Source organism: Aptenodytes forsteri, unplaced genomic scaffold (genome assembly GCF_000699145.1).
Source record: "Aptenodytes forsteri isolate BGI_AS27 unplaced genomic scaffold, ASM69914v1 Scaffold195, whole genome shotgun sequence".
In the NCBI taxonomy this organism is placed as follows: Eukaryota; Metazoa; Chordata; class Aves; order Sphenisciformes; family Spheniscidae; genus Aptenodytes; species Aptenodytes forsteri.
The window spans coordinates 1,940,285-1,954,131 of record NW_008795317.1 but is presented as its reverse complement, the minus strand read 5'-3'; the positions used below and the strand labels follow the sequence as shown (position 1 = coordinate 1,954,131).

At 40.8% G+C, this 13,847-nt stretch overlaps 1 protein-coding gene across 1 annotated transcript in view; it reads right to left on the bottom strand.

Annotated features, from left to right (window-relative positions):
- Positions 1 to 7,157: 7,157 nt before the first annotated feature.
- LPGAT1 (lysophosphatidylglycerol acyltransferase 1) overlaps positions 7,158 to 13,847 on the bottom strand; it is a 68,556-nt gene continuing 61,866 nt past the window's right edge. Inside the window, exon 7 of the mRNA XM_009279598.2 lies at positions 7,158 to 13,117. Within this exon, the coding sequence (XP_009277873.1) occupies positions 12,966 to 13,117 (152 nt within the window). The 3' untranslated portion in view covers positions 7,158 to 12,965. The remainder of the gene's footprint in view (positions 13,118 to 13,847) is intronic.

Here is a 13,847-nt window from a genome sequence, read left to right as displayed (position 1 = left end):
GCTCCAGTTTTTAGAATCGCGTATCCAAGGAGATGGTGCCCTCGTGAGATCCAGTCATCCTAAAAACACATGTAACTTTGGCCAGGTAGGGAAAAAAGCAAATTAAGTGTGAAAAGTAAAAAGTTTTATAAAGGTTTATAAGGACAGGAGAAAGACTCACGCTTTGCTTTTCTGAACGCAATCCTGAATTCAATTCAAGGGCAGGTAGTAAGCTGACAAGCTGTAGACGCTGGGCCTACCCACTTAACCTAGCGTGTATTTTTCCAGGCTAGGCTGCATTTGCAGAGAGACCCCAGGTGGAAGAAGCAAGCTAGCTTTCTATCCCCATCCTTTTCTGAATGAGATTTAATGAACCTTTAAAAGCTACGAGTCCCCCTCCCCATCTCTCGAGATGTAGCAAGTTGTTTTGACTTGCCCACTGATTCGATTTTGTCTGCCTCCAGCTTTTCAGGAATGCTAATGTCTCCCTGGCAAAAAGGAGATACATACCATCTTCGATGTTTGATTTTATTACTAGCAGTCAGTGCACAAGGCAGGAAAGAGAGTAAGCGAATCTCAGTGCGGAGCCTTTCCAAACACAGAACATACATTTTGCATCAACATGTAAGTCAACTCCCACTCCTTATGGAAACACATACCCAAGGCTCCTGCATGCGCCGTACTGCTTGCTCATTAATTTAGTCCTAAGTAACAGTTAGCATCACAGTAACAGGTCTGGAGTGACTGACGCCCAGCTTTGTCTTTGAGGCATATATTGACAGCAGTGATCTAAGAACGCAGGCTCCCATTTCAAGGAAATGGGGGGTGGGGTTTTTTCCTTTTTTTTTTTTTTTTTTCCTTTTTTTTTAATTGAAATACCACGGTCTTTCTAGGAAGAAAGCCTGTGTACTACTTTGCATCCTGATTCTGGAAGATATGGCTGTTAAGGCAGTTAATGAAAGCATTTTGCATTAACAACATTTAGTCCCTTCACAAAAGCACAATGCTTTAAAATTATTTAATAATTAATTTTTAATTATTTTATAAGAACCATAATTAAAAATCAATGCAACCTCAAGCATGACAGAACATATTACAAGGAGCCAGAAGCGGATTCTCGGTTGTAACACAACCTGTTCAGCCGTCAGGTTTGGGCACAGGAGCCTGATCGTTCGAGTTTGTTCTGGTTCACTTTCAGCCTGTAGCCCATGAAACTGCTGTGTGGTGCCGCCTTGGAGCGTTCTCTAATCGAGTGCCACATACAGTAACGACAATGTAATTGACCAACTTACAGGTTGGGCATCTCTTATTGACTGCAACCATCAACTGTCTTTAAAGAACCCCTGATGAAGTTAAAACATAAAGCCAGATTATGACATAGAGGAAGGCTGATGAGTTGAAAAGCTGCAGTTTTCTACAGCTCCTTTTTTGATGTTGCTTTTTTTTTTCTTTTGACAGTTTTAGCCTTCTTAACCTTCAATAGCAGATGATGCAGCAATTAGAAGAAATAAGTGTAATTAACTGTTAGCAAAATGTATTTTCTTTCCCTCCTGACTTGCAAACACCAAAGTATTAAAAAAAATATCGTCATACTAAATTTCTTAGGTGGGTGCCACACTTGCACATTACCTTGTCATCGTAACATACGCTTCGGTATCAAGTAAGGGTTATTGCCATAACCTGGAGACTTCCACGCAGTGCTGCGAAGCAAGGAACTTTTTGTTCCTGGAGTTTTGTTCATTTAGCCGTGGCGCTGGCCTTTCTTACTATGCAGCTTATTCCTGACTCATCTTCTGAGCTTACAAAATAAGAGATAAAAATAGATTATTGTTCTATCTAAATTCCCATAATCCGTGTGCTCATTAAAAATAAAGTCATGAAACTGTTCTTAGTCAGGATTGCACTAATTAGTGCAACCGGCACTTCTGACCTTGTGATACCTACCCTTAACACACACTGGTTGGCTGTGCTGCCCGCATTACCATACACAGCGTATGTAATACCTCCTCACACAACAAAGCGCTGGAGAGAGACGTGCAAACCAGAAAATAAAGGTCAGGAGCTTTTTGCATAGTAATACGTAGTTTTTCCATGTCCTCACCCTTTGGCTTAACTGAATATTTTGGATTTATTTTCACGTAATAAATTAAAGGGCCACAAATAAAAATCAGAGGCCAACCTTTCATAGATCCTTTAGGGAGCCGTGTTCCCCAGAGAGCTCTCGACCAGTGACTCTGGTTCAGGGTAGCAGCATGTTGGTTTCTATACGCACCTGCTTGTGTCTCAAAGATTTCAGGGAGATACCAGCAGCAGCTTATTAAAGTTAACCTCATTTGAGTGTTTTTTGGTTTGTTTTTCAAAGACAGACAGACTAGGATGAAGGAAGTAAATTCCCTGTTTGCTCACTTCACCTTATGGAATAGCTTTATCTTTTAGTCTTCTTCATGATGCAATAAAATTAACTGTGTGCCTTTTTGTGCAGGAAATTAAAAACTATCGGCAGTAGATTTTTTTTACTGTAGCTGCTAACATATTTACTGTTTGATTTATGTCTGTTTCACTGGAGTCAGGAAATCACTAACGGTAAATCCATTAATAAATCTAATCCTCTCACCATCAAGCTGTATTTAAGTAAGCATTTAAATAAACTATACTGATAGGACGATCAATTCTCTGAATGTTATAATAAAAAGCAAAAGGAACTTAACTATGCAGGTGATGGATCTACCAGAATGAGAACAGAAATTTAAATAGTTCAGAGAAATCCTCAATCATGGTAGACTGACAAAGGTATATAAAACCAGGAAAGGTAGAGGAAAAAAAACTACCTCAGGGATTTTTTTGTTTAAAACTCTCATAACACAAGAGGGAAGGAGCAACCAAGGCAAAGACAGAACATCTATAATGAATGCAGCTTTTTCTGAAACAAAGTGGACTTTTGAAAAGGCTTATAAGCGGCCTGCAGGACTCATGAACCTCCCCAAGCTCAAAAACGTATCAGGACAACAAAACAAAAACGACACTGAGGCGGCAAACTAAAAGGAAAACAAAATAGGAGTATAAATTTCAGTGGGCCAGGATGTAAGCCAGCTTCTAATGGAAGGGTTAGGAAGAAAATTCCTATATATAGCAAAGTTATTCGATGCTTGTCCACTCCAGGGATCCTTACGACTTTCCCTGAGGCACTTGTCCTGGCTACTCCAAGTGTGAGGATAATGGCTCAGACATATCTGGGGCCTGATTCTCTATACAGCTCCTATCATCTGTGTTTACGTAATAAAGGAAGGCATTTTAATAGCTACTCCAAATACGAAAATTATTGAGTGGTCTGAAAAATCAGTATTGTATTTGTTGCTATTTCTTGCAGAATCAGGGTCTTTGTAAGCCTGCAGCAGAAAGCAGAAACATTTTGTTGAGAAGTTAAAAGCCTAAAAAAAGAATTGGCCATCTAGCTACTACTAAAATTGTAAGTTTCATAGTCTCTCAGGCCACAAACCATCGCGACAATTATCTAGCCTAGTTACCTGCATAATGTAGGTCACAACCTCCCACGGCAATTAGGCTAAACAGTACCTACTTCTATTTCGGCTGTGGTAAAATGTTTAAGACAACAGTCTTGACTTCAAGACTTGGGGGACGGAGAACCGAACACATACCCAAGTTGGGGCTTTCCCCCGCCTCCTCATTCTGAACTTGGCTACATTCTGCACTGAACTGCTGCATCTTAAATCTCTTCCTCCATACTCGAGTCCACGACTGGCAGTACCTGCCGAGGTCTTGTACATAATAGAATTGTATTTTACTTACCCTGGGAGAAACTAAGCAGACTAGACTTTATTCTTCCACTAAAAGAAGTTTTTCCAGATTACCTCTGTAGCTTTAATTGGCTCTTTCTGGGGTCTTTTAAGGGTTGGGTTGGTATAGCTTCGTTTTGTGTGTGTGTGCGGTTTACTTGATGACTAATGCTAAAAGCCGATCCTGATCTAGATCCTTCTCTCGGCATACCCGAGACGCTTGTGTAAGAGGCACACGGTAGTAGGTGTCACAGGCAACCTTTGGACTGTCCTCCCATACACGTTTTTCTGCCCGCTTAGCAAATACTGAGTTGTCTGCAAAACATACTGCTGTTGTAAGTGTTACACAACAGCTATAGTGCAAACATAAACCACATACCGTATCCTGTTAGTGTTACCGTAGGGCGATGGCTGGAGTAACAAAACCCATCGGCTACAACTTTAAGTGACAAAGGAATCAGTACTCAATATTGGAATAAACAGAAGTAGAAAATTTATTTGCCAGAAAGTAATCCAGCACTGGTTCATCGACATTGTTTCAGCAAGTACTACTGCAGGCTTGTAGGCAATTAACGGAACTTAATTTTAAGACGCTACTGGTCTATTAAAAGAATACTTATTTTTGTCATCAGTTTTGGCTAAGAAACTTCCTGGAAAAACAACCCCACCCCAATTATAGCACGAGAGGTTCAGCTCTGAAGGATCTTAAAATTGTGCTTGTCAAGCGTAGGCCCCGTAAGTCATTGGCTGTGGCGTAACAGAGCAGAGCGCTGCACGTAAAACGTTCCACTACTTTTACCAGCTGCAAGGGAGTATTTAGTCAAAGCAGCGGCAAAAAAAAAACAAACAACCCAAGCTATCAGTTCTGTTCTACAGATTTTAAGTTTGCCATTTTCATTGCAGGAAAACTACTGCCTCGTCCAGTGGACGGAGGTCCCTTTTTTTTTTTCAGAAGGACACGTAACAGTCTCATGCACTTCAAGATACGGGTGCAGAGGGACAGCTCCTATCTACTAGGTCTGGGTTTCTCCTCTTCACATACTTGCTGATGAGGAAGACCCAGCGTGTCAGCCTAAGAAAAACACAGAGATGAGGGAACACAACAAGAACAACAAGAACAAAAGCATCTTCAGTATTTTCAAAAGCATGGAGGGAGAAGAAAACGCAGCAGCTTCACCTTGGAGGAAAGCACTGGCAGGCTGGGTTCCACAGTGCTGCTGCACCCACCACCTCCTCAGGAAAGGAAACGGGTGCACGAAAAAGGGAGCAGGCTTGCTGACTGGCCTTCCTGGAGGTAGGGGAGGATGGGACAGAAGTTAATCAGCAGCACTCTTTAACATTGTCGCATCTGAACCTGAAGTTTCAACTTCTAACCTCTTGTGTGATGGAGTCTGCTGCTTCTGAGGGGAGAGCCAGTGGATGAAGGGGAATGAACCTTCCCTAAAAAAACAACCAAGATTGCGGGGCAAGGAGAAAAAAAGAAGGTCCAGGTATAACAAGCAGATGAGTTAGAGAGCCACAGCTCGGAGCTGGGAGTGTGCAGCTTCACCAAAGGCGAGACAGCTGGAAGGAGCCGTGAGCAGCCAGCCACCCCTCAGAGGTGAAGAAAACCTTACTAAGGGACTGGGCAGCACTTACTTCAACTCAAAGCCAGCCAGGCCTAACCTAGCAGCAAGAACACCGTGGGGAGGGAGAGACTGGTTTAGAAATTTCTTTTCTCCCATCTTGTCTAGCCATTTTGAGTCAATATTCAATATATGGTCTCACTAATGCTGCAGACAGAAATCCTACTGCCCTCTGCTCCTACCTGGCATATCTGCTCAAAGGGTCAAATCTGCCCTTTGATTTATATATACGTATTTATTTACAATGGAAACTCGTATGCAGCCATCCGTTGCCAGAGTCTCTCACTGACAGTTCACTGTCACCGTCTTCTGGGACAATTTCTCTTCCTGATAAGACTCTTCATCTAATCCTTGTGGCTAGGTGACCTTCCTTTTGCCTCTGTTAGGATGCTTACTGTCACACACTCTTTACTAAGCGATTTGGACTAGTCAGTGACTTGTCCTCATAAATAACAAATTGGTAGAATAAAAAAAAATGTATTTATACCATTTATGAAAATATTGTGTATCGTTGAACAGATCTGCAGAGAATTATACTAGTTAACTGCAAATGGAAAATTTTCTCTTCAAAAGCAATTTCTCCTTCAGATTCTCAAGTGAGGTTACAAAGCCTCAACTATATTCTATCACACAATTGGCCACATTTGCCATCTCATCAAGTTTAGTATTGTAGTTTTGTTTAGCAAAGCCACGCTGACTGGCCTTACTGAGGTTAGCTTATTATTGACTCATCGTACAGACCTGGAGTTTGATCTTATTTATCGCTGTCACAACGTCCACTTTCCCCATTTTCCAAAAAAATCTGTACATCACAACCCAGTGAGCTCCTTGCCATCTTTAACACGCATGGATCAACCTATCCATTCTTGTCAGCCTCTAGTACTTGTGCTTTAGTATCATTTACAACAAATTCTACAAGGTTTGGGGTTTTTTTTAAAGTAAAAATATAAGCATCTTTATTCAGCTGCACTAGATGCTAGCACTAGCTGCTCTGAGGTTCCTGATGCATCACTTCTCCAACCTCATGGAGAAGTCTTAATCAAACCAACCGGCTAACTCAGTACAAAACCAGACTGACGCTAGAAAGGACAACTGACCAGAGAGAGCTCTTCCTTATTCCGCAGAGAACTTAAGGACATATGGGAAATTTAAGTCCTAATGGATTCTATCTATATAAAGATACCAACAAGACAGACTTTTTTGCAGGGGGAGACACTGTGATCTCAAAAGTAAAGGTAAGTACAGCGCGTAACATGTCTGACCATCTCAGGCGCCCGTTTTTGCCCGCACTTCAGACTCCTGGTCCACTGTGAGCCCCATTCTTACAGCTCTGCCCATTACTCCGCAATTTCTTTTAAGAGAAGCCGCCCATTTACAATCAGCTAGAAAGTCATGTACTCACTCCGCGTGCCCCATGGGCTAAGCACGCTGTTTTATAGTATATTCGAAGCTCACAGCAGCTCTCGGAGAGGCAGGGAGGGACAGAGGGAGAGAAACACCTGGAACTGGAACCTAACCGCAGCAATCCCCTGTGCCCTGAGCTAACCTGCAGCAGGCCTTTCAGTACATTTCACAGGGTGCTTTTTTTTTTTTCTTCTTTAACTCAACAAGAGATGAGTTGTAAACCGGAGCATGCACACGACATTCACGTACCTTTTTTATTTGTTGCTCAGCTGAAATTAGTGATACTTAAAAATGCAGAGCATCCTTTCAGAAAAGCTGTGACAGTTACCAGAAGAGTAAAAATACAAGACAGAGTCCTGAGAGATAAAAATTTATTTATGTCTGATCAGCCTGTCATGATATGGCCACAACTCATACAGCTGACATTCTCATAGCCAAAAGAGGGATTTTTTTTTTTTTTTCTTTTCAAAAATACATTTTTCTTTCTGGCAGGAAGGATTTCTTTAAAACAAACATTTCATACTAGGCAGGAATTAAAAACAATGGCTTTTCCAATATGACAACACGGCTGGTAAGCACTGGATCCCCCACCAGCATCTTATATTCAGATTTCAAGTTTCCCCTCCCACTTTCTCCCTCCCCGATTCCCCCCACCCCTCACAGAGAAACAAGACAAAACCCAGAAGGGAAACGAAGAGGTAGACGTAACTACAACCATGGCGCTGTTTTGGAAATTGTGCGAGATGTCTTACTACGCTCCAAGGAGTTCCTTTGTCCTTTGTTGTATGTTGCGGTATTCCACACCGGCAGTTAACACGGAAGGTGACGCAGAGCTAAGAGCTATCGGTAGCGAGAGATGCCAGGGCCACAGAATGAACGGCGCTGTTCCACTCGATATTGCTTTGCCTAGCTGAAGTTGTTTAAAAACAGACCACTCGCTGTTAGAAAAATATACCTATCTACAAAATGATTACAGCCTTGCTCGCAAAAAGGTTGGATTCATGTCTTTCTAGGATGGTGGCAATCCAGGGTCGATGGGGGCCCAGGTTCTGCTCTTGGCGCGCCCTCAACTCTCAGAGACTTCAAGGGGAATCATTGCTACGCAGGGACCTGCGGAGAAACTCTGTAGCTTGAGCGCCGGCAAAGTTCCCAGCGGGTGCTGGAGTGAGCGAGGGCTGCAGAAGCTGCTTTCCCCCCTCCTCCTTACTGCTCCACTCCTCCCCTTACCGCTTCTGGCAAAGGAACATTTGTCTCCGTGTCCTTCCTGATGAGAGCTCTAATAAGCAACGTTATCTATCACAAATTAGCACTGCAGTTGTAGAGCGAACCAAAGTGTCATTTTGCTATTTGTTGTGTTTATGGTAAGCACAATAGAGATTGTGTATCTATTGGATATAAGCACAATAAATACAACCAAAGAAAGTCATCTCATCTGTTAAAGATTAGAAGCACATGAAATAATCTTGAAAAAAAAAAAAAATCAACTTTATTTTTGCCTTTATTTTTGCCCAACACAACAAAAAAAAAAAAAAGGGAAAAGACACCTAAATCTCTGTAGAGAAACGCCGCTTCTGGTACCCATCTACATTTCTGAAAGACATCTTGGCTGCTGGAAAGATTTGATAAAAAAATCCAATGAAATAAATTCCATAAAATAATTCCAAACATGGCCAGCCCTTTGCAAAATCATTGAGAGTCACTACAGGCTTCTGCACCCGTTTTGTCACACAAAACAAAGATGCAGGTAACACAGGAGGGAAGGAGAAAATTGGAGGTGAAAATAACTGGTATCAAGAAAGCGAATTTTCATCATACAAAATGAACACCATTATAGAGTAATTTTAAGGAACTAACTCACTTTAATAGGACAGTTGTTCGGTGTATAATTACTTCATCATCCAATGATAAAATAAAAGGTTTAACTTTAAAATGCATAGAATCCTTTTAAAGACTTCTTTTGTATCACAGCCAGGTAGTCTACAGTTTTTACAGGAAAAATAAAGCTGCTCAGAAGTGTTCATAACGTATGCAGACATTTTAAACCAGAGTATGGTTTCAATTTTGCTCTTCCAATTGTTCTTTTTTTTTAAAAAAAGTGTAAAAACTATCAAATATGCAATTTTGCAAAATAATCCTTTATTTCATATGGCTCCATTATTTCCAAACAATACAGTACCCCAGATGTGTAATTATTTTGTGTGATTGTATCAGATCACCACAAAATCTCCAGCTGACTATCAAGAGAATGCACCCGACCCCAGTCTTGTGATTTGGAAATGCCAGTTTTAAGTACCTTTGGTCCCAAAATTTTATGTCAAGGCAAAGTGGAGCAGTTGAATCCTGTCACACACAGTGATCGGTATCTGTATTATCTTGTACAAACAGGTGAAAAAAGTTAACAGCACTTTATGGCAGTGTCAGACAGAAAAAAAACCAGTTACATCATTTGCAAAACAAGTGACTAATGAACAGTACCACAGTGATCATTGCATTTTTACTGCAATAAGATGCATCTTATTTTTGATGCTGGGGGTGAAGGAGGGAGAAGGAAGCTTTTAATTTTCCAGTGAGCCTGGTAAATTGAAATCTTGCTTTTCAAAATCTGGTAAGAGCAACTTAAAAAAAAAAAAAAATCCCTCCTGCAAGCGACATCATTGTTGAAAAGCTTGATAGAACCGTACATAAAATACTAGAGAACCTGTAAGGAAGGTGCGCTCACCAAAGGGCACTGAAGAAAACGCTGCTCGTTGTGAATAGGCAGATACTCCACGTAATGGGATTCGAAGAGCAGTAATGCTAAACCGTTAGGACCTGCATCGTTTCAATTGTAACAACTTGTTTATGAACAATTAAACATAGAAACGTACAGATGTTTTGTGTGCAACCCTGGCAGAGAACCATCTTTATTCGCAATACACTTATATCGCTATGTTCTCACTTCCGTGTGCAACAGCTTTCAGTTAGCATTTTTTCTGTAATTTTTTCATTCTGTATCACTTTATACAGTCCTCCCTTATATTTCTCCTAATATAAATTCAAAGTTATGTTAATTAACCGTTTTGTGATCAACTGTATGGTTCACTAACATCATTTTCTAGCAAACGCATTTTGAACTCTTCAGAAGAGGAAGCCCATGGATGGCGCAGCAAAACGCCCACTACAACTGTAACGCTGGCCGACTGCCAGAAGGTAGAACTGAACTGCAACCGACAGGAATTTACATTTTACAAACCAGCCTGCTAAGCTCCAAACAGTCTTGACCAGCATGGTATTTTTAGCACAGCGTTTCCTATCTATTGTATACTTCTTATGTTTTTCCCCTAATAGAAAAGCTTCTTTTATCCAACTTATTCTCTTTCATGAAGCAGCATCCAAGTTCATGCTGGGAAGGTACTTCCGAGTTTCTTAAGAACGGTTTCATTCCACTGTCATCTACAGCAACTCAGCCGTAAGGAGACACAACGTCAGGCTCTCTTCACATTTTTCAGTGCAGGCAGGAAAGAAGCCTAAGACCTAATACTATTTACTCACCCTACCAAAACAACAATCAGTGCGTGAAAACAAATGTCTCGCAATAGTAAGAACTATGGAGGAACAAACTGAAAATGAACAGGACCAGATAAATCAAATGATTATCTGAAACATTATTGCGCATTACTAATTTCTTTAGGCAGCATGTGAACACTCACTATTGACTGCAATCCACTGGGGGGGGGGGGGGGGGTGTGTGGTGTGTGTGGATAAAAAAAAATGTACTGCATTTGAAAAAACAGTATGCTCTGACATGGAATTCACAGGGTCTACAAAGAACAACCTCCTGATGCGAGTTACTGCTGTGCAATCTGCTTATATAAACTTCCCTTTTTATATCACTCCAGTCTGTCCTAGCTCAAAATAAAACCAGCTGTACTATGGGCATCTCTGTGGTTCTGATCAAGCCACCTGGCAGAGGACAGAAACGAGTAGCCTGCATCTGCATTTTGCAGTTTTGAGGGTCCATTTACGCCCACGTGCAGCAGACGTAACCACTTACACGGTAACGGCACCGGGCTGCCCCGAACACCCTCCTGTAAAATGGCAGATTAAATACATTCATTCCATCAGCTGTACTTTAGCCAATGTACAAGAGCAACAGGAAGAAAAACATACTCCCAAGACTGCCTCCCTTTCAGGGCATACCTCTTTTTAAACGGATTTTACGTTACACCAGAATTCAGGTGTGTGACTGGGTGTAAAGAGAAGGGATTTAGAAACAGTATCTTACCTAAAACATTACACTGTAGGCAACCCCGTCCTTTGCCTCCCAGCTGCAGTGGTTCTTTCACGTCCATGAGGGGACTTATAGTTCAGGGAACTTACTATGGTGTATCATTTTGCAGCCATCCCACTGAGCTACCTCGGGATAAAACTACTGCTTTTGGGGGGACAGGGGTGGCATATTTGACTAGGTATTTTTCCATTAAGTCAGGGAAATTGGCATTGCCTCGTATTTTGGTATGCTCTTAGCTCCCCCCCCCCGCAAAGGGAACACTGGCTAGGTTTTGTATTCTGCACACCACCCACCGTGATTCATGTAGCAGGAAAGGGAGAGAGAAGGGGGATCAATATTGCTAACTCGGAGCCAAAACTACTGAGGGCTTACTTTGTTCTCAGTAAAATTACTCTGTAAAAGGCAGTGTGCCAACATCTGAAGTTCTGGCTATCCTGCTTGTATTTAGAGAGATTAGTTTTATTTTAGGAACAGCTCTCAAATCTGTGTATAATCACATAAACACGATGCCAACTAGACCTGCCAGAAGTAAGACAGTACATCATAGACATCCTTTCAAAAGTATCCTATGTTACACATCCGAACGTGTCTTCTGTTCCCGTCTGCCTTTAAATTCAACTCATCCCTCTTCCAGTAAGATTTTAGCACAGTGGTACGCTAATTAATACTGCCCTCCATGTAGTTATTCAGAGTATTTACCATACTTTTTTTTTTTCCACAGTAGTATCTTCCTATAGATTTATGATAGCAATTATACCTATTTTTTCTATTTAAGAAACTAGTTTTTCTTCTATTACTCCTTAGCAAAACATTAAGATGGTTGGCATTGAATTATTTAAACTCTCCCACAAGTATATTTAGCGCTGTTGCAACTAGCGGGGAGAAAAAGGCCTCTATAAACCACTCAAAGGTCACCTTGGTTGGACTGCAGTATACAAAATACAAAGGTGGCTAAAAATCACCAGCAGCACCAGCAGACCTTCAGAAACAGCTAGAATTGCTCTGGCTTCCAATGCGTGACAAATAAAGCTTTCCCCTATTCCCTAAGTTTTATGTCTTTCCTTCACTGTATTTTCACCTTCAAAAGTGCATTGTGAAAACTGATAGTGATCGTTGAGATGCATTCTGAACAAAAAGGGAAAAATAAACCAAGGGACTTTATATTTTCCAAGTTTCCTCATACGATGAGATACTGGTAGCACACGGAATTCGGAGAGCTGATGGTAAGACCACAGCAGGGATGGGCTGATTCATCAAATGTGGATAGTTTTTAATCACACGATGATGCTGCAATGCTTTTTTGAGGACTGATTCCTCACAAAACACACCTGACGCTGGATCTTATTTGGGTCTTGGTTTTAGATCAATGTGTCTAATACAACAACTGCTGACTGCGTAGCCGCAAAGATACCGCCACCAGCTCTGCCGAGTATCTTTGACTCCAGCACAATGAGTTGCAATAAAGTACAAGTTTGTGCAAATGAGGAATCTCTACCACACCAATGCTGTACAGACTACTGAAGAGACAAGTTGCTGAATTTTCTGAGCTCTAACTACAATGCCAAGAAATACTTGTGGTGACAGAGCTTTCTTGTCACAGACATTCTTCTACGGTGGTTGTACGATTGCACCTTTTGTCCAAATGCTGAATTTGCTTAAGTGTGGGTGAGAGTATACATTTTTAAAAATACAGACAATTCTTAAAATAATACATCATCAGGTCACTATGTTACTGATCTTCACTTTTAGTGGAGTTTTAAAATTTCCCCAAAGAGAGGTAAGAGTCCGTCCAGTATTTTCCTTTACTCTTGAATATTCGCATTTGCACATACAACATGATATTCATTTGCAAGAGCCTGGATTCCCATTGTGTCCTCAGGTCCCATTCCACTTTTAAAACAGGCAATGATAAAAATACTGAAAGATGCAGTACCACATACCGCCTGACAAAAACGCAAGTGATTGTATGCCGACTAGCCACAGGTTACTGAGGGTCATCTCCCGAGAAATAGCTTTTGTTTGACCCTGTAGTGGAGGAAAAGCTCCTAAAAGAGAAAAGAAAACACATTTAATGCTTCTGCAGCAGGAACGATAGCCTTAATGCACGATTCTTTACTGTCACTGTTTGTCCCAGCAACAGTGCCCACAAACAATTAATCGGTTACTTCTGTATTATGCTGTTAAACTTTCAAAAGACTCTCCGCCATTATCAGTTATCTTCAAGAAAATTTAAAAAACCACACTCTTTTCTTTATTATTAAGAACAATTTTCATTTCATTTGGATATAAACTTAAACTTTAAGCATAAACTTCAAAGCATTCCTTAAAAGCAGCCATCCTCAACTTTGCAGGGAGATCCGACTGTCAACTAAGTTTTCTGTGTTATTTTTGAAGTTATGTTAATGTCCGTATGATCAAATTGAATGGACTCCACATTAAACTTTACAGCTGTTTGGTAATGATTTTGTATACTGTGAAGAAGCAATACACACACACTCAAGGTTCCCCTTGAATATATAGGTACATATACACATGCACCTTCCTTTTTTTTTTAAAAACAATAGTTTCCATATGTTGTTTGAACATTCATTGGCCAGTCAGCCTTATAGGCTAAGGAAGCATTACAATTTGCTATTCAGTTTTTCAGAAAGATTTTTTTGAAACGTCTCTTCAGATGAGAAAGACTCGCAGGAGATACAGCTGACACGATTAAAAAAAGTAATTTTTCCCTATTTTGACCTTTTCTGACTTAAAACACTAAATTACATGTGTCTG